General features: G+C 44.3%; 3 protein-coding genes, 1 non-coding gene and 2 pseudogenes across 10 annotated transcripts in view; all 6 read left to right on the top strand.

Moving 5' to 3' along the window:
• DGKD (diacylglycerol kinase delta) overlaps window positions 1-3536 on the top strand; it is a 64664-nt gene extending 61128 nt beyond the window's left edge. Inside the window, exon 31 of one of the 2 annotated variants that reach the window (XR_009745489.1) lies at window positions 3469-3536. The gene's annotated coding sequence lies outside the window, so the exon portion shown is untranslated. Of the gene's footprint in view, window positions 1-1315; window positions 1630-3468 lie in introns of those variants that run through there. The other variant, XR_009745488.1, reaches the window with a different exon arrangement.
• On the top strand, window positions 3469-12528 carry PROC (protein C, inactivator of coagulation factors Va and VIIIa). Of its 3 annotated transcripts, none has more exons than XM_061465348.1 (9): window positions 3469-3548; window positions 4047-4130; window positions 4516-4676; window positions 5634-5658; window positions 6073-6183; window positions 6866-7006; window positions 7373-7482; window positions 8396-8513; window positions 11858-12528. In XM_061465348.1, the coding sequence occupies exons 2-9, from the start codon at window positions 4064-4066 to the stop codon at window positions 12424-12426; spliced, it is 1302 nt and encodes a 433-aa protein (XP_061321332.1). In that variant the 5' UTR covers window positions 3469-3548; window positions 4047-4063; the 3' UTR covers window positions 12427-12528. The 3 variants fall into 3 exon arrangements, with proteins under 3 accessions (XP_061321332.1, XP_061321334.1, XP_061321333.1); XM_061465350.1 differs by having other exon boundaries at window positions 8396-8503; window positions 11858-12066; XM_061465349.1 differs by lacking the exon at window positions 3469-3548 and adding an exon at window positions 3583-3709.
• A 315-nt stretch (window positions 12529-12843) lies between these two features.
• Window positions 12844-23442, top strand: LOC133275385 (coagulation factor IX-like). 4 transcript variants are annotated; one of them, XM_061465354.1, is made up of 10 exons: window positions 12844-13589; window positions 14374-15022; window positions 15206-15326; window positions 17078-17238; window positions 17635-17659; window positions 17765-17878; window positions 19078-19212; window positions 19399-20003; window positions 21764-21881; window positions 22669-23442. In XM_061465354.1, the coding sequence occupies exons 3-10, from the start codon at window positions 15236-15238 to the stop codon at window positions 23244-23246; spliced, it is 1827 nt and encodes a 608-aa protein (XP_061321338.1). In that variant the 5' UTR covers window positions 12844-13589; window positions 14374-15022; window positions 15206-15235; the 3' UTR covers window positions 23247-23442. The 4 variants fall into 4 exon arrangements, with proteins under 4 accessions (XP_061321338.1, XP_061321335.1, XP_061321336.1 ...); XM_061465351.1 differs by having other exon boundaries at window positions 12844-14676; XM_061465352.1 differs by having other exon boundaries at window positions 12844-14629.
• A 1270-nt stretch (window positions 23443-24712) lies between these two features.
• LOC133275547 (5S ribosomal RNA) lies at window positions 24713-24837 on the top strand (annotated as a pseudogene).
• Window positions 24838-25393: 556 nt separating this feature from the next.
• LOC133275548 (5S ribosomal RNA) lies at window positions 25394-25518 on the top strand (annotated as a pseudogene).
• Window positions 25519-26074: 556 nt separating this feature from the next.
• On the top strand, window positions 26075-26193 carry LOC133275546 (5S ribosomal RNA). Its single transcript, XR_009745588.1, has one exon. It is a non-coding gene; the product is annotated as a 5S ribosomal RNA (ribosomal RNA).
• Window positions 26194-26274: the final 81 nt, after the last annotated feature.

Below are 26274 nucleotides of genomic sequence, written 5' to 3' on the forward strand. Positions count from 1 at the left end.
GCATCAGAAGCTTAAAGCTGTTCCTTAGAAAGGAGTGAAATGGTAATTGTGATTGTTGTAACATTTCTTTGCATTGGTTTAATTGGCATGGAGTAGAAGACATCATGTAGTTTTATTTTTACTATCTGTGTATCTGCAGGCATCAAAAGAAGAGATGTTTTAAACATAGTGGTTCTACTGCTGCTCATCCTGATCATAGCTCCGCTGTCTGGAAACCAACAGGTAGATGGGGAGATACTCTCAGAAACCCAGCAGGGTGTTTGTTAGTTACCTCCACGTGCTTGCAGACCTCTCATGAGGTGGTGTGGTGGAACCATGTCTTCCTGGTCCGGGTGGTGCAGTTCCATGATGAGAGGGGAGCAGTCATTGCTCTGCTGCACTTGGGCTCCTGTGCCTTCAATTTTTTGCAGGCAATATGTATGGTAACTGGAATAAGCGAATGTAGGAGAAATTAATTTTCTCATGAAATGTAGAAATTGACTAAAATGACACCTGTAAATTCGAAACTAAAAGATTTAGAGATGTTTGGGTGGGCAGTTCATGGATTAGTTTGTGATGAGCTCTCTCTTCCATCTGTACAGACTGATGTGTTTGTAAGTTGCTGACAAGAAACTTTAGGCATTTTAATTTAAAACTTGAAGAAGCTTGTAAGAGTTACATAGTACTGTTGCAAAGTAAATGGAAGTAACTTATAATGTTTGTGAATATTTTCTATGTGAAAAAGACCTTTGTATTTTATAGTTAAACTAAAGCGTGTAGAGAATAGTTTATGTGACAGGAACATAAGAAACTGTAGTAATATTACATACCATTGCAAAATGAAAATGGTAAAATTGATCTTTAAAATGTTAAGTTACCTAGAGAAATAATAAAGAGGAAAAGAAAGTTATTGCATTTGTTCACACACACACCAGACTTGAGTATTAGGCTCTGCATTAAGTTTACTACAAAAAACATGCAAAGAAAGCAGCAGCAGAGACACAGAAGATACACTTACTCGTCTGATACCGGGAATTCATTTTGGTCTTTTACCTATTTATGTGGCAGAAACCAATAGCAAGAAACTTTTGGCCCTACTCAATGCACTCAGTGTATCATTACTGGGATGTCCAAACAACTGCTCAGGGCTGCCATCCTCTTGGTTTGATTGGTAACTAAATGCATCTTGGTAGGGTGCAGTGGGTTAAAAGGGAGGTGTGCTGTAAACATCTTGAAGAACCAATGAGGGTTCTCTTAAACAATGCATTCTGCTGGTGTTCCCCTTGTCCTGATTGTTGAGTTGGTGGGGTTTATGTGTTTGGTTTTTTTAACATAGTGTAAAGCATCAGGATAGCTGAGGAGATCTGCTCCCACTGAATGGGCAGCACTGCAAACGAACATGTTGAGAAGCCCTGTCATTCCTCACCTGTAAAGCAGCTTCAGAGTCATAAGGTAAATTCCTCATTCCTATGGGCCTGGTTGGGATAAGTATCTGTGCATCCACCGGCTGGGCCTTGAGCAGCTTGAGATACTTAATTCTCATGCGGGAAGGATGAAAAGGTTTTCAGACCATGGAAAGTGATGTTTTGTTCTAATAACACCTAAAAGATACACGTCAGTTCTGTAGCAATTTCTGTCTGAAGAGTTCCAGCACTTGCTGGCTTACCAGTGACCTGGAAGTCTTTGTCTTCACAAGAAAGGAAGAAGTGGAGGAGTTTGCATGTGACCTAGAAGACCCACCACTTCTGTTGACTTCAGACTGCAGCCTCAGGTGGTGCAAGCAGATACCAACCAGGGAAGTAACAGGCTAGGAAGGACTGTCATGGGAGCAGGTGGGGCTCTGTCAAATTATTCTTGCTCCCAGGCTGCAGACTGGATTCACAGCAGCACTTCCCAGCAGCCTGCTGGGGATGTGCTCTGAGCTGCCTCCCCACACACAGGCTCTCCACAGAGAGGTGTTTTCTGCTGTCCTGGTAGTGTGTTCCTGTGATTATGTGTCAGCTATGCAAAACCTTGACCTTTTGTGTTTAAGCCTAAGGAGATTTAATATTCCAGCTTGGTTTTGTAGGGAAGCATGAGCTGGTTGGTTGTCTGTTGCTGTATCAGCTTGTCTTTCCCCTTTTAATGCCTGTTGGGAACTTTCTGTCTCGTTTCAGATGATTCAGAGGGAACAGATGGCTCATAGAACATTATGTTTCTGCAAATCTGGCAAGAAATCAGTACTGAGGATGAGAGTGAGATCTTGGTAGTGCTCTGGCAGGGAGAGGCTCCAGTGTGCATATAGAAAATAGGATTAGTGCTTTTATTGCTCAGTGAATTGTTCGGATTTGTTACAAATTAAAAGATCTTTTGGTGAAGTAGGAAGAAGTGATGGATGCAACACAAGATTGATTGCTGAAGAGCTGTGATTTGAGGACTTGTAGCTTTACTGCCTCAGTTCCTCCTTCTGTCAAAACTTACTTTGCCTATAAATAATTTATAGAAATTTACATTTTAAATTTAAATTGCAATTTGGAAAAATTTGAGAGAAGTGACTCAGCACTCCTGGCTCAGGAGGTAAAAGCTGAGAACACATTTTTGAGTTTTTCAGAAGCTTTCCTATAGAAGAGGCAAAACCAAAGCATTTGGCTTTTTTATGCACAGGGAAAACAAGAAGAACAAAGTATATGGTGTGAGGTACTCTGTCCTGTCAGTTTGAAGAATGGATCAGCAGAGGTTCACAGTGCACACATCTTCCCCACTGTGAGGTTGGATGCCACACGAGTCCTGAGTGGATGAACTTTGAAACCTTTGTTTAGAGAGAGCTTGTTTTCAAGAAACTCCATGGCCAAGTTTGTAAGGGAAAGGGGAAAAATGTTTTACAAGTGGTCGGAGCTCTCCTAAACGGTGTTACTGGAGGGGAGCTGAGGGTCTGGGGAATCTCACCTTTCTCTGACACCTGGTGGCACTTTCTCGATGAAGAACCTTTAAGGACTCATACCTGCGCAGGTTATTTGTCTGGAGATGCCATGCTCTGCACGGCCTGCAGAGGTACCGCTGCGCAGGCTGCTCCCAGAGAAGGGGACTCACTGGTTCGCACTCTCTCCGATGCAGGAAAACTCCTAAAAGCATTGTGGTTTTGCTTTATAATGTTGAATATTCAAAGTTCAGTCAGAGGTTCTGCGCTGATGAGAGCTGGTCCAGTGCACCTAAAGATGCAGTATGCTGGTACAAGCTTCTTGTCCTGACTCCTCACAGCAGGCGTCTGATGGGCAGGTACTGCCTGCTCATGGCTGTAAGGGGGGGGTGTGGGATGTGTGTGTGTTAGTTACCTTGGCTGTTTTGTAGTGGAACCTTTGATGAAGAAATAAAGTGGGAGGCCTCTTAAAATAACAATATGTGTCCCTTTTGGGTGATTGCATGCTGTGAGAAGGTGGTAGGATCTCTCAAGAGGCCTCAGCACTGGATGGTTGCACTTACAAACTAAATATAACCATTTCTGCTTGCCAGGGAATCAAAAGGAAAAAGAAAACAGATTTGCAAAAGGCAGAGTGTGTGCCTCAGCTGTTTCGGTTTTCTCCTGCATGCAGGTAAATCGTCAAGCTCCCCCTGAGCACTGTTTGTTTAGTGACTAAAAAGAATGCACTTCATGTCACTCCAAAGAGTAAATAGCTAAAGTTATGGATTAACTAAGTTCCAGCAGAGCTCATGGCAGAAGAATAGATCTCGCTGTTTCAGAGTGAATAAAGCAGTAAGTGCTTCCAAAGTATTGTATCCTTTGGGATTTCACAGTACCGCTTGCTTTAATGAAGTGTAAAGCTTGTCAAAAATACGACAAGGGGAGGATGTTGGGGCAGACATGAAGTGTTTTGGGAGAGGTGCTGATAGGTTAGATGGATCTAACAAACCAGTCTGGAGGGCCTCCAGTGAGCGGCTGCTTTGGAGCTGGAATCACAGAAAGTCACAGCACAACACAGCACTAAGCAAGGGAGGTAGCAGAGCTCTCTGACTAGCAACTGTCTGCAGCATGGGGGTCGTGCTGCAGCTCAGCAGTGATTGCCTCTTCACACCTATCTTCTCTTCTTTAGGTGATACCTGCTGCAGTATGTGGAAGCTCGTCAATATAGGGGTGCTGCTGGCTGCCCTCTCTTCACAAGTCTGTAGTGCCTCAAGTAAGTTTTAATTTTAGAGATACCCTTTATCCTTTTCCAGTCACTGCAAGTACATTTCCTGCTCCTCTGTCGGTCATGAGGAGTGTCTGGAATCATTTCCACTGGGGAGATTGAATTCTTCAAGTAGAGGTTGACAGACCCAGTGCTGGGCCATGTTGGCTGCCTGGTCACAGCCCTCATAAGTCCTGTGAAGCTAAGTACCACAGAGCAGAGGCTGGAGCTTGCCTCTGCAGCACAGCACTGACAGCCCATGTTTTCTAGGGCAGGCTCTCCTGCTGCGCTAGGGAGGGGCTATTGCTCTGGTAAATGTCCCTTGGGAAGGACCACTACTGGTTTTCAGTCAGCTCTTTTCCCTTGCTTTGTGTTTTCACGTTCTTGCTTCCAGTATTTTACAGCAATAGAGATGCAAACCAGGTCCTGAAAATCCAGAAGCGTGCAAACTCTTTCCTGGAGGAGCTCAAACCGGGCTCTGTGGAGCGTGAGTGCGTTGAGGAGCGGTGTGACTTTGAGGAGGCCAGTGAGATATTTGAAACCAAGGAAGCAACTGTAAGTCTGGTTTTTTTTTTTAAGGATGAATGTGGGATTTAACCAGTCAATTGTTTACTTAAGTATTTCAATGCAGGGCATGGGAGATCTTGCTGTCAGCACCAAACATGCATCACTCCTGACTAGTAAGGTGTAGGCATGATTTGAATGTCCCTGTGTTATGAGTAATTGTCAAGTTACCACCTGTATGGCCCACAAAACTTGGCTGCTCATGCATGTCCCACCTGACCTAATTGTGAGGTTAAGGTCCCAGCCACGTACTCCCAGTCCCTGCTTGACCCAGTTGGCTATTCTTGCTGCCACTGAGTTTTTCCCAGTCCTTTTCCCTCTGTTATCAATTAGCCATCCCTGGCGGCCTTACACTCTATCTTCCCAGTCTCTCACTTGTGCCTCACAAACATTTCTGTTATTACTAGGTTCTATCTCCTTCTCCAAACCTTATATTTTCAATTGGGTGCTAACTTTATTGTCAACATCACTGATTCCTGCCCCTTTCCAAATCCAGTTGTTGTGTTGGATTGGACTTTTTCTTACTTTTCTTACTAAGCAGAGCAGACTCACCACATAGGATGAATCAGTCCTTGCTGTCCCTCAGAACCTAGAGTGAAGTGGGGTCTGTCTTCACAATGCCCATGTTTTGTCTAACTGGGCACAAATAAATTGTGAACTCAACAACACAAGTGTCTGGCAGTAAGTGACAGGAAAACAGAGAATCTAGGGGATACTGAGTAGTTGCAGTGCTGGTGGGTCTGCAAGCAGGGCAGGGGGATCTGCGCTGAGTACAGGTATGTCTGGGTTGCCCAGTTTTGTTAGTTTGTAGTGCCAATCAAGAAGAATGAAACCAAAGCTGTTGATGGGGGTGCTGTGCTCTGTTGCTGTGCTGTCATGATACACTTTAAATCAATTGCTTGTTAAAAATCTGCTTCTAGACTTAATGTCAGTTTTGTTTCTCCACAGAGAGATTTTTGGAGCAAATACGTAGGTAAGTAAAAGACTTCCCTAATCGCTTCTCTGTATTTCTTCAGTAGTAACTGGTACTTACACTTCCAGCTTCCATGTATCACATATTGATTCCAACTCTCATTCTCTCTTATATGGGGTGTGCAAAGAATGTTTTCCTGTTCTATCATACAAGCAACCTTCCTAAAAAACTTGAGGTGCCCGTCATCAGTCCCTGGATCTAAGGCCCTGGTCAAGGCACTCCACTCACCTGCAGCTGTACTTCAGAACCCAAACAAACACTCTTGTCTCTGGGCTAACATCATGGAGGTAGCACCATTATGTGTCAGAAACTATCAGTGATGCTTGGGAATCTGGGGGGGTGTCTGCTCATGTTAATGTTTGATCAGTGAGCTCTCTGTGATACAGAGACTGAGTTTTCCTGCCTCTGTTTCAGATGGAGATCAATGTAACCCACAGCCTTGTTCCAATGGGATTTGCAAAGACAACATTGGAAAATTTTCCTGCATCTGTAACAAAGGCTGGGAGGGCGTTTTTTGCAATTATGGTAATGCTGCCTTTAATCCTCTATAACATAACATTCTTTGTGACAGGGGTCTGTGTGTAATGGGGATTGACACTTTTATCACAGCACAGTGTACTCGCTTGCTTTAATAATTGTGATTTTCTTTTTTATCTCTGCTTATCTAAAACAAAATGAACTTTGTGTTGCCATGGGAGAGGTTTGGAGATCTGAGATACCTAAATTTTACAAAAATACTGGAACTAGTTCTGTAAAGCAGGGTTTTCAGCCACTTCAGAACTGTCAGCCCAGGGACGATGGTGGAGTTTATTACAATACAGGGGGAAACAATCCACTGCAAATACTTCATTGTCATTACTGTGACAATATCTTCCTTGCACAAAAGCTGGGTAGCATTTTTAGTGATGAGTGTGTATGTCATGTATCAACACTTTGCACTGCCCGACCTGCGCTCAGTGACAATGAGTTTCCTGTTGTCCGGTCTACCTGCCCCGAAACAGTAACCTGTTTTCTCCGTCTCCCTGCTGCCACCTACTGGACAAAGGTCTGTTTGCTGTCTCAGGGCCTGAGTTGCCATTAAAGCCTACAACTGTCATTGTCAGCTGTTGCTCACTAGAATCATGCTGTTGTTTTGCTGCTTTACCCTCCTGTGACTCTTTGGCTTTCCAGCTTCTCATATATCTCTTGGACTCCATTTCTTCTGCAGAAGTCAAATACACCAACTGTTCTGTCAATAATGGAGGATGTGAGCATTTCTGCACAGATGACCCTGGCAACCAGTACCGCACTTGCAGCTGTGCCTCTGGGTATCAGTTGATGAATGACCATACCATGTGCAAGCCTGTAGGTACGAGGCGGATGTTCATAATCCAGATTTGACAGAGGATTATTCAAACATGAAATAAGACGGTTTTATGAGAGAATTGTCTGCAGTGTACTTTGTACTAGCTTTCAAAACATCCATTCCATGCAAAGCAACTCTGTGCCTGCCTTTCCCAACTCCATACTCACTTTATGGCCTTTAGCCTGTGTTTGCCTCCTGGAGACATACAGGGGAATCGGGAAACTGCTTCCTTTGCAAAGCATTGAGGGATTTCTGTGAAGTCATTGAATAGTATTGCCTAGGTTAAAGAGACAGAGGGAATGCCTTAGAAGGAGGTTTTGTATTGGGTGATCTGGTCTTTGCTAGTTAACTTCTCTGCATCTCCTGTAGTGGAGTTCCCCTGTGGAAGAGTGAAAATGGACTACATTGAAGCCAAAGCAGGGTTCAATATTCGTCTCATTGAGGGAAGAATAGGAAGAAGGGGAGATAGCCCTTGGCAGGTAAGGAAAAAGGAGTTTTTTACCACAGATAGTTGAGGCTGTTCCCAAACAGCTTTGCCTGATTAGCTGTTTCAGAAAGGCTCCTACATTACTAGTGGTAGTGTCACATGAAACTAAGATTCCCTTAGCTTAAGTTTTTCAAAAGCAACCCATAAGTTGGCATAACAGGAAAAATGATTTATTATCTTGGGACTGTTGACCTGTTTTTTAACCTTGCCTTGCCACCAATGTCAAGAGAGAGGATAGTGATGACACTTAACCTACTCTATTGCTACATTCTGGCAAGGACACTTAATTACTGCAGCTCATGCTACTGTGTTACAGTGGCAGTGTGAGGCAGCGTCCTCTCCCTTTGTGCACTGATCTGTTTTTATAAGCCTCATCTGTCATAAATCCAAGCTAGCAGATTTAATCAGCAAAATATGCCATAGTTTTACAGAGCAGGCTGGGACATGAGAAAGGGAAAACTTTGCAGAGCTTATTGTGGAACCACTGAATGTATATGATCAGGGCCTGGTTCTCTTTGACATTAAAGGCCCTTTTATACCATAGCATGTGTGTTGCAGCCTGAGATGACACACTGCCTCTGGTGTGTGCTATGGCCACAAGAATAATTCCCTCATTTGAGCTCTGTGTTTCAAAGCTTGGAAGTACCAGAGTGCTTCTTTGCAGTGACCAGCATCATCCCATGCGGATTTGGGTGAAGCCAGCCCTCATTCAAGAAGAATGTTCAAAATTCTTTTGTAGATGTTCCACAGAGACCTTACTGTGCTTTTGTCCCACTGTTGAGCTTTGGCTGCAATGAATGTGACATTGGTGAATTTGGGTATTTTGGAACCACAAAGAAGAATATGTACAATGTGTTGTGAGCCATGCTCCATGCAGTGTCAGCACTCTCTTTCTTTTATTTCAGATTATGCTGCAAAATAGCAAAGGGAAATTCCTGTGTGGGGGTGTTCTCATCCATCCATCCTGGGTCCTGACGGCAGCGCACTGCACTGAGACAGAGGATGGGCTCAAAGTAAGACTTGGTATGGAAAAAAGTCTGTCACTGTGTTTTTTAATTATAACTGCTTGATTCCCATGGTTTATCATCTCAGGAGAAAGACTAGCAGGTTATGAGGACAAAAATCTTCTTGGCTGTAGGAGTAGATTGTCTAGGAAATATTTAGGATGCACCTTAGCACAAAACAAAAAAGTTTAGTAAAAATCTCATTTCATTTGAGCCTTATCGTGGAAGTGAGCTGATGTCTCCTGAGCACTGCTGCTTGTCTGTAAAGTAGCAAGGCTTAGTCTCTTCTGCTTGTGTTTTTCTGGTGATGAAAATATTCGAGGTCATTCCAATAGTGAAACAGAAAAGTCCTGATCTCAGGAGGAGAATGTCACAGCTCCTCTTCCTGCCTTTTCATACATTTAAACACCATGATGAGAGTTTCAGTAGCAAAGGAGCAGAAATGCTGCAGAATAGCAACGCTGCCTTTACTGGTAGTTCTGTTTTTAAGCATAAGAAAGTCTATGTCAGGTACAGTACTGCTTCTGAGTTAATAGACAAAAATAATCATTGTTCTATTCACACTTAAGTAGATTTTTAATTACTGTTTTCTGTCTACCATTGGTGGCAGGCATAACAGCTCAACTGTGCTCTCTCTCTGTTAGTGAAAAGATAGGTTGTTCCCTGTAGTTGTGGAAAATCTTGCAATTCTGTTGTCTCTATATGTAGTCTTGGAAATATATTGCTTGTATGCATGTTCCATATAGACTGTGGATGTGCAGATGTTTGAGAACAGAGGCAACAAGGCACGTAGGTTTGGATATGTTAATGTACGTCCTCTGTTGTTCAACACAAAGGATGAATAGAAAAGAATGCAATATAGCCTTGAGTCCTCTTAGTGCCAAATATACACCTTTACCACAGAAGGATATCAAGGCATATGTGCATGTGGTAGTTTGAAAATGTGCATACAGAGTACACATCTCCAAGCAGTTCCAGTTACTAGTAAGTAATTTTCTTCCCTTCTAAGTGATTGCCAATATGTATATTTAGTTTTAGTGAGGCCCAAGAAGAATCCTGTGCAGTTTGCTTGGTAAAAAATCTTGTAATGTTTTAGGGGAAAAGCAACTGTTGGGTGTCATGTTTGAAGGCTCTGCAGTGCTAGATGTAGCTTTGAGTGTAACTTAAAGGGAACAGTCAGCAGGAAAATGGTAACTACGGGAAATACTGAGGCTGCACTTAAATTGTTCCAACCTGGCCTCTTACTGCAGGTCTTGATAGAGATCTATGGGGTCTGACAAGCTTTCAGCTGGAATAGCCATGCCCAGAGATCTCTGCAGCAAAGAAAGAAGGGTGAGATCTGTCAGGAGAATCCTGTGCTAGCCAAATACAAAGTGGTTGTCCGTGAGTGAAGGGCACTTGAGAGCCCTGATTTGAGAAGGTATTTTTATTGGTTTAAATAAAAGTCAAGAGACATCTCACACATAAATTTGGAGTGAGCTTACAGAGTAATTTATACTGTTAAGGGTGATCAGCAACAGGGGCTTTAGCTGCCCAAAAGACCTGCCTTATTAATAGGGGAAGAAAAAGTGTGTGGCCATGGAGTGAGAGTTGGTATGAATGAGAGGAGAACCCCTCTCATTCATCCTTGAACAATATTGCTATGGTGGGATGGAAACCACAGAAGGGCCCTTCCCTGGGGTACTGGGATGGATGTGTGCAGGACTGAGATGACCACAGGCTGAGACTTCACCAAAAGAGATTCTCCTCCAAAACATACTCCAGGTCAAGCAGAGGGGATCCTTTTTAAGACCCACATGGTTTTCCTTTTAAATGTATCTTTTGGGAATTCTGTTGCCATCAGAAAAGCATTTCTTATCAGAAAAATATCTGCTCTAAAACCTGGAGACATCTCGTGAGGTACATGGAACTGAGTTTCAATGGAGACATGGCCATGTCAGAGGGGTCAGGTATGAGTCCCATAACAGTAATGAATGCTTAGTTCATACTGAGCCTGCAGAGGTGGTGCTCAGCCTGCCTCTGTCAGGCTGGGATACCCATCACTTTTCTTGATTCAGTTCATTGTGGCGCTGCTTACCAACCATAAGAGCAAAACTGGAGGGGAAGCTTACAGCTGGGTTTGCACTCACGAGCAATAGTTTTGCAGCAGGACTCACGTGGATTTTTAGTGTCTGAAATTAAGTTAGCTTTCAGAGTAGCTGAAGTTGGAAGCTCCAGTTTAAGAGCATCCAGAAGTGTGTGCACCCAAAGTCAGAGCAACTTGGCTGCAGAGTTTGTATCTGGAGGGGTTCAAATAAGACTGAAAGAAGGCAAGAGTTAATGAGGGAGTGAGGGAACAAATTTAAGGGCTCGTATTGTGAAACATCACATTTGAAAAGGTGATGATAAAGAGCAACTTCCAAGTCACCTATAGCGAGACTGAGCAGGAAAGCACACTTCTGTCACACACATGCAACCTGGGCAGAGGTAAGGTGTCAGCCTCAGTGTCCTGCCACCTTGTGCTTGGATGTGTGCCTGCCTGCAGCTCAAATGAGTATTATGGACACTTCTCTGAGTGTTTTTCTCAAGTATATACTGAAGTAGGCCTTGATATGAAGCTTAAATTAGCCAACAGCACAGTTCAGAAATGTGACAACCACTGAATTATTTTTGGGGTTATCTCTTCACAGCCTATTAGAGAGATATGTCTCTGTCTTTTCCAGTGTATCACAAATTACTTGTTTGTGCCTTTCTGGCCTTCTCAGCTTAGTTTCCTGTTTACTGTTCCCTGACTGCTTGGCCCACAAAGTAGCCATGATCATGTAGCACAAATAACAACTGAGAAGTCTTAATTAGTCAAAAATTACTGAATCTTGCCTACAGAGGCAAGATTTGAGAAAGGAATAGCCTTACCAGTCAGTCACCTTTATGTTATAAACCCTGAATTTAGTCATTCAGGCACTGGTTATACAGCATAAAGCTCATGTACTGTTGAAGTGTCTTGCTTTGCTGTATGCTTGTTCTCCCAGCTTTTAACACTGACTCCAGGAAGATTGTTTTCCTCCTGAAGATCTCTCATGTGGCACAAGCATACTGTGTTGTGAACCCAACAGGGCATTTCAGTTTCTCAACTGATAACCACGGCTCTAGGGTACTAAAATCCAATTAGTACTGTATGTGTTCATGATTTAGGTAAATATAGAAAATTCACATATTCGTCCATCTCGTAACACTGTTAACCTGTAACATAAATGAGTGAATGTCTATATTGCAAGAGAAGTAAAAACATGAAGTACAGTCCTAAAGCCCAGTGTAATCCAGATGCTTTGGTGTTCAAGGTGAAGGAAGGTTCAGTAGCATCTGTCATCTTGTTTGCTCTTTCAGGTAAATTCCACCGTCTCCGTCTTGAGGCAGATGAGCAAACCATTTGGGTTGATAAATGTGTGAGCCACGAGAACTACACCAAGGAGACATCTGATAATGACATAGCCATGCTGCACTTGGCTGAGCCTGTGATGTATAACAAATACGCGCTCCCTATCTGCCTTCCCACCCGTGACCTGGCAGAACAGGAGCTGATGACAAGTGGGAAGCAGATGGTGGTAACTGGCTGGGGCAGCACAAGTGATGCTAACAGCAATTACTCTACTTTCCTCAGTTATATCCAAATCCCCATGGTTCCACGGAATGAGTGTGCCCAGGCGATGAGATTTGCTATCTCTGACAACATGCTGTGTGCTGGGAGCTTAGGAGACAGAAAAGATTCCTGCAGTGGGGACAGTGGAGGCCCTATGATCACTAAATATAAAGATACTTGGTTTTTGGTAGGACTGGTGAGCTGGGGCGAAGGCTGTGGGAGAAAGGAGAAGTTTGGAGTCTACACCAAAGTTAGTCAGTATCTTGAGTGGATCCAACACCACATAGATAAGATGTCAGCTTCTTGGCAGGGTTGACTCTGATACTGAAAGTCTGGAATATTGTGGCTATGTGCTACTGACAGTATGCAGTGTAATGTACTGTCAGATCTTCAGTATTAAATATGGAGTATATGTTAACCTTGTGTACTGTTTTCCTTGGTACCTGTGTTATGCCTTTTTTTTAATTTCTTTTTTACTGAGTTTATATTGGTTAGTTTCCAGGTTATAGGGTTTATTTGTAGCATGGTCCTACACTAGGCCTTACAGGCAAGAAATAATACCCTGTTACACTGAGATACTTTACAGTGTTGCAGAAAATAAGATGGTCCATGGTCAGGCAACTCCATCTTTGTGTATAAAATGACTGAATTAGTTGGGGTGAGGAATGGGAGGGTTCAGAAAAAAGTGTTTTAAGTGTTTTTTTTTTAGTGATACAGTTCTGTCATTCCAGCTTTACTGCAGCATGGTCACAGTACCTGATTTGGTTTGCTGTATAGTTGCATAGTTTTTCTTTGAACATGATGGAATTCTAATAACATCATTATTGCCTCCACTCATTCACATCTTACTCCAGTGCTCACAGATTAAGCTGATTCGGCAGGTCACTAGAATGTCTCCATTTTTTCTGTTCCATTGTTTGCACACTCAATGCATGATTTTCCACACCACACCCCCCCCAAGACTTCCTTAAAAGTCAAGGGGAATTCTGTGTTATTACAGAAAAAGAGGTTTAACTTCAAGATTTTGCATGCTCTATTTAACTTAAGGCCTGTAAATCTTTTCTAATTAGCAAGCTAAGCAAATGCTTGGGTTCATTCCAATTCTAGTGAATGCAGTCAGCTGCAGGCTATTTTAGCATTGCTAATACTTACTGATATGCGTGTCTGTGTTTGCATCTGGGCCTGTATATCTGTGTGTATATCAGTAACTAAAATAAACATACAGTACCAGTAAGTTCATAGGAAGAGCAGTAGTCAAAATGAAGTTTAAATCACAATTTATACTTTCTTTTAATCTTAGCATTTAAGCTTGCTAAATATAATATACTATACATAATCTTGTAGAAACAAAAAGGTGAAGCTAACTGCTGTAGTGATGTATGTTTCCAGTATCTCAATCAGGAATTGGACCCATCTTTGTATCAGTGAAGAACTTCAGTCTGCTACAGTGATGAGATTGCTAAATGAAACAAACTTCAGGTACAATAACATTGTGTTAGGCTTTGTAAGAAATTTAATATGGTGCCAGCAAAGAGGTTTAATTCCTGTTGAACTTGTGGACTTAGTCTTGTTGACTTACAGGCTGCTTACATGTTTAATAAGCAAGTGCTGAAGTTGATTCATGTGTTAAAGTAGCAGTCAGGCTAAGGGCTTCATGTTGGAGGTAAGCTGAGACCAAAGAGCACAGTCAGCAGTCTCTTGTCTCTCTTTTTCTTTTTTCCCCTGCCCTTTTTCATTTGGGATTGGATTGAAGGATAAATGGACCTTAAAGAATAATGCTTTGAACAGCAGCCTTCCAGCCAGAGCCTGCACCAGGAACATGTGCTTCTGAGAAGGCCAGCATTGCTAGTCACTGAATTGCAAGGAAAAATGTTATTGTGTTCAAAGCCAGTAAAATATGGCTCTAATTAAAGACAGAAATTGTAATGTCCGTGAATAGCTGTGACTATTGCAGGGCAATATTTGCCTTCCTGCAGGTGACTGCTATGAATTCTTCTACGCTTATAGCTCTGCATATTTTAACAGATGCTTACAGAGCAGTTTGTGTATTTTCCAGATCAATTGGTATTACCTTAAAGATCATGGAGCATCAGAAATCTCTTATACAATCTAGATTTTCCTAAAGAAATCTGTTGCAAAGATGTGGCTTTCATTGTTAGAGGATGCTTTTAAGGATTTTTAAATAATTTTTTTAGTGCACATATGTATGTGTGTGGAAACACCCAATTTTCTTCTGATTCTGGATTTCAAATGTGTTTCATAGAACCCAGAAGGTTGTCTCTTCTCTGTCAATATTTGTGACTGGTTAATTATCAACCCTTTGACCTTCTGGCTGTTCCTGGTGTACATCCAAATCTCTGTCCTGTCTTTCCCTAAAAAAAAATAAAGCAAAAAAGTGAGTATAATTGCATGGCTCTGTGTACAGTGAACGCATTCTGGATCCTGTGGGTTTGGGAAATGATCTGTGTAGCAAAGAGGAATGTGCTGTCAAATCCTCATAAATTATTTAGCCTGGGAAGGTAATGCGCAGAAACAGAGACTTCTATCTTGTAACTTTTACTACCAGGTACGTGGTGATGGTCTCCTCACTGGGTGTGCATACATGGACTGATTTGACAAGGCCATGAGAAGCTGCTGGCTGCAGTGTGCAGCTCAGCCCTCAGCCTGGGATCCTTTGCAGTTTAGACAAGGCTGTCACTGGAACTGGCTTATGCTCAGTTTGGGCCTGATCCACTCCTCCCATGTTCACCACAGGGGTTTTATTCCTTCTGTGAGCTTCAGATCAGGCCCTACAGCACGTCCTGGTCTAGGTCAATCTCTGCACATTACCCTGCAAACTGTTGGGATTCCTATTGTGTGCAGCATCGGTGTGGCTTGAAGAAACAATGGGCATCAGATCAAAAATGAACTGGGTAGAATTTGCTTTCTTTATCCCTTCTCCTGCCCTCTTGCTTCTACTTCTGTATTTTTTTGCAGGTTAATTTATCCTTGGTTTTATGATACCAATTATATTTATTTGTTGTATATGTTATGTTATATATTATATTAATTATATTCCAAAATATACCAATTTTATCCTTCTTTTCCCTCTAAAGGAAGTCAGCAGGAAGGCAAGAGTATTCTGAATGCACACTAAAATGGAAAGCAGTTCCTCACTTGTGATGTTTCTCCTACTGATGTGTTCCATCAACAGCAGCTGTACATATGCATATTCAGGTAGGTACTTCTGAATTACCCTTTTAACTTCATTGTCTCATTGTGACAATCTTGCATTTAAACTGAAACTACATCCCTTTTCTGAACAAAAAGTCCTGTGCGTTGGAGAAGCCACTTCCAGAAATGCATGCAAACAAATGAATATTCATATTTATATTTCCAAGAGAAATCAGCCTTTCTTAACTTCCTACTTAGACCACTAAGAACTTTGCTGTTGCAAAGTATTATCCTTGTGACACTGAACCCATCATCTGAACTATTTTTGTATGGCAAAGCTTTCCAGTTTGGGAAGCTAAAATTAGGCATTTTTAATATGTGTTCCTGGACCTCATGTTGATTTTACTACAACTACACAAGGTTAGGAAATGGCTTCAGAGAGCTTTAGAACAAGTGTGAGAGTGTGCAGGATCTCAGGAATCATTATGGCTGTCCTTGCAGAGGATGAAGAACAGACGTAGAAGTGGTGTCTGCAAACCAGAAGGCTTTACACAGGCATATCTTCTATGTGGGATATCTGCTTACAATAGGTAAATCATTTAAAGATGACCCCATAACTCAAGGTGAGATTTCACATAAGTGAAAGACATTTTCCTCATTACCAGACAGCAGGATATACTCAAAGTTTTTCTCAGCTGAGAGTTTTTGTGGGCTGTTTCTAATTGCCAAGAAATGAAGCAATTTAATATTCTAGAATTTCAGTCGTTTCTTTAGATACCAACTATGCAGCTGCAAGGAAATGTCTGTCTTGATGGTCCATCTCCAAAGCTGGGGTTCTTTGTCAGGTTTTGACTTGTCTAGGGCACTAAACTATTACTAGGGAAAGAGAGCCCCGTTAAGTGCTGTGTCAGTTTCAGTAGGCTTTGTCACAATTGCAAAGTGAGCTTTCTTAAAACTCTTTAAACTCTTAACAGCAGTTTTTCAATCTTATCAGGTGGATGGGTTTGGATATAGGGCCACACTTCTGGAGATTTAACAAAAAAAGCAAAACCTCTATCTTCTCTAAGTAGTGATAGCACATGGTATCAGTACATCCACAGGGGCTGAGTGAGCCTTCACTTCCCTTCTGAGCATCCTGACTGGAAAATCCTTGGAGCACTGTGCTTCAGCTAGAGGTGCCATATGGAGCAGCAGGGGTATGTGGGGAGGGCCTTACTGCCATATTTCCTCTTCTGGTCACTCATCTCTTAATTTATTGGCAGTAATAACTCTAAAGACATTGCAGGAGGAGGGCCAATAGCTTAGTGAAGCGAAGTTGTGAATAACTAAATGTAACTACAAACGTGGCAGCTTATATATGTCTTTTAATGAAGGAGTGGTGTCTGTCCTGTTGTGGCCTGTAGCTACCTGGAAAGCGCAGACATTACTGAATATCTAACAAAGCTGACACCAAATACAAACCAAACCTCTCCCTTCAGCTTTATTTCTGCATGCACACGCAGGCAATTAACAATTGTTGTGGATCAGGACTGTTAGACAGAAAAATACAACCAGCCTCACTGCAATACTCGAGTCTTGTGGAGTAAAACATGATTTGTGCACTTAACTGCAAGTCTTTTGATGCACTAAAAGAAAGCTTAAACTATCAGTGTCCTTTGTTGGAACACAGGCTCATCTTACTTAGTTTTGGGCTATTTATGTAGATTCCCACTCCCCTTCTTTGTGTTGTTTACTCAACTGAGAGTGCATGTGACTGTGACTAATGGTGCCAGTTTGCTGTCTGCCAGTATCAACTGTTCTGTTTTGTTTTCTAGTGTTCATGAGGAAGAATGAAGCACACGAGGTGCTCAAAGTCCATAAACGCGCCAATTATTTTCTAGAAGAGATTTGTCCAGGGAACTTGGAGAGAGAGTGCAATGAGGAGAAGTGTTCCTTTGAGGAGGCCAGGGAGATCTTCCACTCGCAGGAGAAAACAGTGAGGAACTTTATTTTAGTCAAAACAGAGGAAAGTTAACAATGGCTGGTGCTGATGGCCTTGCAGCACCATGTTTTGAGGGCTAGGTGGGAGCTGAAACTTGTAGGCTGGTACCACAGACCTTTCACTGGCTGGAGCGTTCATGGATCTAAGCTTTCAGTTTAATTCTCATTCCAATACAACCCAGTTTATGCACTCTGTGGCTGATCCATGACACAAACAAAAGCGAGCTGCATGGTGATGGTCAGATCTGCTCTGAGAATGTATTTTATGATTCTAATCAAAGTGCTAATTTACATGCACCCTAAAGCCCCACATTATCATTTCCTAAATTATATCATCAGTAACCAGTATGGCCACTTACTGACTGCTTTCTTCATTTGTGGTTTGTTGCAGATGGAGTTTTGGTTCAGTTACAAAGGTAGGTTAAAAAAGAAATCTAAACAAATTCTGGGTACAAAGAATTATGTGGCAGTTTAAAACCAGGCTTCTCTTAATTGCACTGTGCCTTGTTTCTTCTTCTTAGGTTTAAATCCATGTAATACAAATCCCTGTAACAATGGTGGAGTCTGCAAAATAAGACACTACAATTACTACTGCATCTGTCCCCCAAGATTTGGAGGAGACAGCTGCGAAAAAGGTGAGTACAGGGCACGCTGACATTCACTGTGAAGAATTAAGGCTGGCATTTGTTCATTGGATACTTGAGTTAAACCTTTGCATAGGCTTCTCACCAAGGTGGTGAGTGGTGTCACCAAGGTTGTCAGTGGCGACTTTTACCTGTCTGATCCAAAGCTGGTCGGTTGTTAAAGATTCTTACATTAGAACAGTGTTTTCTCACTTGACAAATTGGGGAACCACCACCCCAAGAAGGGAATTACACTGACAGCGGCTGTAGCTACTTCTGCCTCTGCTGTGCAGAAAAAGAGGGTAGCACCACTTCCTGTCATACAGCTGTGGCAGTCCTGGGCTCTTCACTCATCGGTGCAAGCCCTGAGTAAGGCAGGTAGCCACCTCCCATATTCTCCCAAGAAAGGATAGGGAATTACCCCTTGTCATCACTTCAGAGTGGTAACACATCTCGTGACTCCTGCCACAGCTACCTCCACTGGAGGTGGCTCCTGGTGAGGCTCTCTTCTCTGTATAATTTCCTTGAGTAAATGCATCAAGCCAAAGCTTAGTGTAAAGCAAACAAATCTGAAATTGTATTTATGTTGTAATATGCCAATAAGGAAAAATTAATTGGAAAAGCTGCCTCCCTCTCCTCAGTTTTTTTGTTCTTCTGAACTAGTGTATCGGATTTGCAAATGACTGAGGCACGAAATAGAGCAAAACCCAAACTCATGTGGAAACTATGAACTATAAGTATTTTTTTCCCCCACGTACTTTTCTCAAACTTTCCTTTTTACTGTGAAGCAATGAAACATGTTTGTTTAATGGAGCAATGTAGAAAGATCTCAGTCAGTTCCTCACAGACTTGCCCCCACCAAGTACTTTACATTTGTCATGATAGACAAGATATGCAGATGGATGAAAAATGGATGCATTTAGAAGTACTTGCTCTTCCAGATATCTTCTTGCCCCTGCTCTACAGGCAGAAAGGCCTCAGGTCAAAACTGGCAAAGGAGAAATGGTAGAAACAGGCAAGCAACAGACACAAGGCCATGTGTTTGGTTTGCTACAAATCAGCGAGGTTTTCTGGAGCTGTGAGGTAGTTCCCTCCTTTCCCCCGTGAGATTTCAGAAGGTTTAATTTCTTGCTCCTTCCTGTAACAGTGGTGCTAGAAGGTACTTGGGTCCATGCATAGCAATAACCTGTGCCTGTGTGTTTCCATGGCAGAGAAGTTTGAGTGCTGGTACAAGAACGGCGGGTGCTGGCAGTACTGCAGGGACAGCAGCAGCGCCTTTCACGTGGTGTGTTCCTGTGCAAAGGATTACACCCTGCATGAGGATGGGAAGAGATGTGTGCAAGCAGGTAGTGTGGTTTGCTCAGAGTTAGAATCCTGGAACCATAGAATGGTTTGGGTCAGAGTTATTCCTGGGCTCTTACAGGAGTATTGAATCCTATTCTTGGACAGAAGTCCTGCTTTTGTGTTGGGAGTTTGACAGGACACCACACAGCCTAAACTCACATCTTTATTTCTGTCTGTGTTCCCTCCAGCACCATTTCCGTGTGGCCTGATTAAAGCCAGGAGTGCTCTGGAGGAAGAGTGGCTGAGGCTAGAAAGGCTCCCGAGGGGACTACATGAGCACGGGGATGATGAAGCCAAGAGGAACGAGAGCACAGAGGGCACAGTTATGCAAATGGAGCTGAAACAAAGTGCTGCTGGGGAAAATGAGACCTTAAAGGATGGCTTTGGGCAGAGCATGCACACAGAGGGTGACACAGGACAAGCAGAGGTGGCAGGGAACAAAACCCTGGTGGACTCTGTGACACAGAAGCCACTGGGGGCTGGTTTCTCTGCACACAGTGAGGCAGTGGCAGGCACTGCCAGGCCTGGCGAGCCCGGGGTAAGCCTGGCTCTGTGGCCTGAGGCCACCCAGGGCCCTGTGTGGCAGGAGGAGATCACAGAGCCTGCTACCAGGCAGGAAGTGGTGGAAAATGCCATCCAAACAGCATGGACTGGGCTTCATCGGGGCAGTGACTGGGAACGTGTTTCAGACACGCCTCAGTTTGTCCAGATAAACGTCAGCTCTAATTTACAGCACAACGGCTCCAGGATAACGGGAGGAACTTTGTGTCATCGTGGACACTGCCCCTGGCAGGTAATATGTCCTGTCTGGCCATAAATACCACACAAATTGTATACTTTGAATACTTTCTTACTTGTCATCACTGGTTGCAGCAGGAGCAGAGTTCATCAGGCCATTGTACAGTGGTTTTTCAGGGCGAGAGCCATCTACCCACATGTATTTCTCAAACTTTTGCAGGTCTTTTTGATGATAACACACCTTAGTTGTCTTTTTTCATCATTCCTCCTGCTATCCCATCCTAGATACAGCTGCTTTTGTGATCTCAGCTTTCCCTTTAATTCTATCAGATGGGTCTTCTCCTGCTCTGTTATTCAGGTTCTTTTTTTCTCAGTTTTCTCAGTGTTCTCAGTGAAAAGCAGTCCTTCCACTCCCTTTGCAATGGCTGCTGCTATTTTTCACAACCATTTTCCTATGACCAGGTAAGATTCTCCATTAGACTGCTCAGCTTCTCAAACTTGGTAACGGTAAGGGAGGTAAAACTGAGAGTGCTCAGATATGAAGGTGGGAGTCCCACCTTCATATAATACAAGTGTTTCTTTTATTTCCACTGTCTTTTTTTATTCAGGGGTGGTTTGGGTTTTTTTTTGGTTGGTTGGTTGGTTGGGGTTTTTTTGGTGATTTTTGGTTTGGTTTGTGTGTGTTTGGGTTTTTTGGGTTTTGGTTCTTTTTGGTTTGGTTTGGTTTTCTTGGTGGTTTTATGTGTGTTTTGGTTTTGTTTTTTTTTTTTTAATCTTGGTTTGGGGCTTTTTGTGTCTCTTCTGTTACTGATTTTTCACTTATTTATACTGTCTCTGTTTCATCAGTGCACTGTTATTTAGGGGCTTGTTAACAGACTGATCTAAACCAGCTGTGGTTACTGCCAGTGTTTTAGTGCTGTCACACAAGACGACTTTGCTGTTGCACGCATCAGGAGGTATTTTACAGGGGGAAACAGGAGGCTGAACCTGTGTGGACCACGTGGTCCCTGTGCAATCCTGCAAGCTGATAGGTCACTACTGGGAAATTGTCAAAATGGCTTGTGATGTAGAACGTAACGTCTACAGGAACTCGTGTTGTACCTTTTTCCCACTATTTTCATTGTTAACTTCACAGAAACTGCAGAGTACCAAAATTTAAGCTTTCCCTGCAGTTTAACACATGAAGTTAACAGGTTCAGGGAGGAGTTTAATTGAAGAGAGGCAGAGGCATTACCAGAGCTTGTAATTCTCAATAGACAAGGCAAACATCTAACAGTGAGCAGCATGTTTTTACTTCTCCATTTTCTACTGTGTAGATAATGCCAGATTTTATTATCAGCAAAAGAAAACCAACACAGTTTCTCAGTCTGCACTTACTGGCATTTTCATTTGACAACTGGGAATGTGAAAAACTGTTTTCTATACCTTGTTCATATACAAAAATGCTGCTCTCTTTTTTTTTAACCAGAGTACCAGTGAAATACACCTTGTGTTACCCTTCTCCCGCACCCCCAGAGAAATGTGAAGGCACATGATAAATCACACTTGTTTCCTTAAAGGAATGCCACTCAGCATAGCTCTACTCCTGTTGGATTTGGCAAGCCTGGTTCATCGTAACATTCTGCTCCATTGTCACAGATGTGCAACCATTTTGTTTTATGACTGTTTTAGCAGTGTCACTATATTTGCTGCACTGTAGATATTGCCAGAAGTGTTGTTTTCAAGACACAGAGCTTGCACCCAAACTGCACGAGACTGATGGTGTGCACGCATACACAACAGAGCCCTGGTGACGTGCTCTTCTTCCTCCTACAGGTTTTAATCCGGAATAGCAAAGACATTGGTTTCTGTGGAGGGAGTTTAATCAGCAGCCGCTGGGTGGTCACGGCTGCTCACTGCCTTGATCTCGTCAGGCCACACCACGTCACCATAGGTGAGTACAATTTGTGTATTGTAGAAACACGGGGTAATCTCTTAACATAAGATGTACTTTGCATTGTACATGAATTGAGTAAGATATGGTTAAGAAACAGACATCACATCCCACCCAACACTTCCTTTTATTGGTGACTTCTAAGGGTGAAGGGCCTCCAGTTGCTCCCTTTTGCTCTCATGGGACCATCAGGCACAGGTTTACCTTCTTCTGTCACCCATTTTGGCAAACTCATCATGCCAGGAAACAGCAGAGCTCAGGGTGCACGTTAGAAGGAAGAGGGATTCATGTAGTTGATGGTGTGCTCTCCAGTCAGGATTGGTTTTTAATCAGCCTTAAGATTACTTTCCTGCTCTGCTGCCTGCTTCTCAGTGCCTTTAACTGCTCCAGCAGAAAGCCCCTCTTTTTTTGTAGCGTACCACAGTGCTGGTTTCAGTGGCAGGGATTGGAACCCCTTGCAGCTTAGACACACTGTTCAAAATACAGCACTTACTGAAAAACAGTGACATTTATGACAAAATCTCTACTACAGAAGCCACCTTCTCTGCGTATGTCTGTTCCTCCAGTCCATAACTTTGTTTTGCCCTCAAAGGGCAAACTGGGAAGCTCTATTTGTCCAATCACATGAGCAGCCTAAGAACTTACTGTCCTAGAGCATGATCTGGTTTGCTCTGTCCTGTCTTGGTACAAGAGGTCAAAGCAGTAATTCACTCCCATTCCTGTCCCCCCATGGCCATACCACAGAGGCTGTTTACAGTCTGATTAACATTTTAACTTGTGACTACAGGAGACTTTGACAAGTATCAAAGAGAGTTTAAAGAACAGAAGATTAATGTGGAACGGAGCTGGACACATCCACATTATGATTCCAATAACTACAACAGCGACATCGCCTTGTTGTACCTGAGCAGTGCTGTTGTTTTCAATGAGTATGCCATTCCCATCTGCCTTCCGAGCCCCAGCCTTGCCACCCTGCTATCCGAAGAAGGAAGAATAGGGATGGTAAGCGGCTGGGGCGCCACTCACAACAGAGGTTCAACTCTGCGCTTCCTCATGAAGGTCCGGCTGCCCATTGTAAACATGGAGACCTGCCAGAGGTCAATGGACAGGCTTGTTACTGATAACATGTTCTGTGCAGGGCACCACACTGAAGTGGCAGATGCCTGCAAAGGCGACAGTGGTGGCCCTTTCACAGTGTCTCACCACAACACCTGGTTTCTCTTGGGGATTGTAAGCTGGGGAGAGGGCTGTGCTGAGAAAGGGAAATACGGCGTGTATACCAGAGTGTCCAACTACATCCCCTGGATTAAAGAGGTTGTTGAGAGTGTAGCAGATTCTGAGAGCTTTTCCATTAACTTTTCTTAATACTGTCCTTGAAATCAAGAACAATTCTATGATTATGTTTCAGTTTCAGACACTACACATTTCCTGGCCTTAATGGTGTAAAAACAAGGTTATCTTTAAAGAAATGTTAAGTCTGTTTACCATAAATGGTTAAATTCTTCATTTGAGTATTACTAAAATACTTGTTATAATAAATAACTATTCTACAAAGAGCAAAGGGGATGACTACACCTTTCCTTAATGTAAATTCTTGCCAGAAAAGTTTCTTGTTTCAGAGAGAAGAAATGCTTTCCATTCCCCAAGCCTGTATGCATCTCGGAGAAAAAGGCAAACAGCCCTCTGTGTGAATTACCTGCATAGGAAAGGAAGTGCATTTCTGCTAGCGCTGTCTGGCCTCCCAGTTCTGAAGCACTGCTGAACCCAGCAGTTAGGGAGCTGTGAAGTTTTGTCACCAACTACAATAATTACCTCAGGTACAATTCAGTTTACCCAAATACAAATGTTTTCTGATACAAAATCGAAGTGTCTATGGAATCCTGTATTACAAAGTGCACTGGATAAACTCCCTAAGAGGGAATCCTCCCTCTGCAGCAGGAGAAACAGAAAAGAACCCTGGGGAATGAAATAAGTGTGAATACACTTTATGGGGGAAAAGCCAAAACACTACTAAAGGAATAACCACTTTTCCATCACCGTTACCAGAAATGCTGAGGGATGGTGTGAACCCAATCACCCCTCCAAAACGCTGATTAGAGCGAACATATTCATATACTGAATACATATATAGAAAATTTTATATGCATTTACAAATGCATTAACACATTAATATATTTACTATATTAAAAGATAAATACATAAAATATATGTTTATGTATATGTATATTCATATATGTTAAACTATTATTTTATAATACAGGTACTATAGGCTTTTCCCAGCCGATAGGAGACCCTGAGAGCAATGTCAGCCCCTTTTTGTATAAAAGGTGTTCAGTCTATAGGGGCCGCTGCGAGCAATTCCAGACCCTTTTTCTTCCTGGCGTGTGGAGGACATTAGGGTCCCCTATTTACGACGTTGTCCCACTTCTGCTTGTGTGAATATTTAAGCTATGGAGTCCCCTGCGAGCAATTCCAGCCGTTTTTTTCTTGCGGGACGTTGAGGCCACAGGGGTCCTTGCGGGCAATCCCGGACTTCTTGTTCTCGGTGGGGTGCTGCGGAGGGGCAGGTCCATGGGAGACCCTGTTCCTGTTTTTGGGGGACATGACGGAAGGAGCGTGGTGTTGATTTTGCGCGGGCCGGGGGGCGGGGGGGGGATTTGCGGGGGGGCGCGTGTCGGGTCGTCGCGGGCAGAGGCGTGCGGGGCTGTGTGCGTGGGGGCGCTGGCGTGGTTGGGCGTCACAATGGTGCCCCTGGCTTTGGGGGCTGGGGCTGAGTGCGGGTGGGCAGCGTGTGCGGGGGCGCCGAGAGCGGTGGTGGCAGGGGAGAGGCTGCCTACGGCCACACCACCCTGAAAACGCCCGATCTCGTCTGATCTCGGAAGCTAAGCAGGGTCGGGCTCGGGCTCGGTTAGTACTTGGATGGGAGACCGCCTGGGAATCCCGGGTGCTGTAGGCTTTTGCCAGCCCATAGGGGACCCTGCGGGCAATGTCAGCCTCTTTTTCTGTGCGGGCTTTTGCGTCTTTGGGGCACCATCAGGAATTGCAGACCCCTTTTTCTTGCTGGCATTTGAAGCACTTAGGGTCCCCTGTTTGCAAGCTTCTCCCCCTTTTGCTGGCTTGCCTTTTTAAGCTATTTAGGCCCCTGCGAGCAATTCCAGCCGTTTTTTTCTTGCGGGACGTTGAGGCCACAGGGGTCCTTGCGGGCAGTCCCGGACTTCTTGTTCTCGGTGGGGTGCTGCGGAGGGGCAGGTCCCTGGGAGACCCTGTTCCTGTTGTTGGGGGACATGAGGGAAGGAGCGTGGTGTTGTTTATGCGCGGGCCGGGGGGCGGGGGGGGATTTGCGGGGGGGCGCGTGTCGGGTCGTCGCGGGCAGAGGCGTGCGGGGCTGTGTGCGTGGGGGCGCTGGCGTGGTTGGGCGTCACAATGGTGCCCCTGGCTTTGGGGGCTGGGGCTGAGTGCGGGTGGGCAGCGTGTGCGGGGGCGCCGAGAGCGGTGGTGGCAGGGGAGAGGCTGCCTACGGCCACACCACCCTGAAAACGCCCGATCTCGTCTGATCTCGGAAGCTAAGCAGGGTCGGGCTCGGGCTCGGTTAGTACTTGGATGGGAGACCGCCTGGGAATCCCGGGTGCTGTAGGCTTTTGCCAGCCCATAGGGGACCCTGCGGGCAATGTCAGCCTCTTTTTCTGTGCGGGCTTTTGCGTCTTTGGGGCACCATCAGGAATTGCAGACCCCTTTTTCTTGCTGGCATTTGAAGCACTTAGGGTCCCCTGTTTGCAAGCTTCTCCCCCTTTTGCTGGCTTGCCTTTTTAAGCTATTTAGGCCCCTGCGAGCAATTCCAGCCGTTTTTTTCTTGCGGGACGTTGAGGCCACAGGGGTCCTTGCGGGCAGTCCCGGACTTCTTGTTCTCGGTGGGGTGCTGCGGAGGGGCAGGTCCCTGGGAGACCCTGTTCCTGTTGTTGGGGGACATGAGGGAAGGAGCGTGGTGTTGTTTATGCGCGGGCCGGGGGGCGGGGGGGGATTTGCGGGGGGGCGCGTGTCGGGTCGTCGCGGGCAGAGGCGTGCGGGGCTGTGTGCGTGGGGGCGCTGGCGTGGTTGGGCGTCACAATGGTGCCCCTGGCTTTGGGGGCTGGGGCTGAGTGCGGGTGGGCAGCGTGTGCGGGGGCGCCGAGAGCGGTGGTGGCAGGGGAGAGGCTGCCTACGGCCACACCACCCTGAAAACGCCCGATCTCGTCTGATCTCGGAAGCTAAGCAGGGTCGGGCTCGGTTAGAACTTGAATGGGAGACCGCCTGGGAATCCCGGGTGCTGTAGGCTTTTGCCAGCCCATAGGGGACCCTGCGGGCAATGTCAGCCTCTTTTCTGTGCGGGCTTTTGCGTCTTTGGGGCACCATCAGG

This window comes from Pezoporus flaviventris, unplaced genomic scaffold (assembly GCF_033815535.1).
Source record: "Pezoporus flaviventris isolate CSIRO_AGI_PZ_B2104156 unplaced genomic scaffold, CSIRO_AGI_Pfla_v1 ptg000040l, whole genome shotgun sequence".
Classification (NCBI taxonomy): domain Eukaryota; kingdom Metazoa; phylum Chordata; class Aves; order Psittaciformes; family Psittacidae; genus Pezoporus; species Pezoporus flaviventris.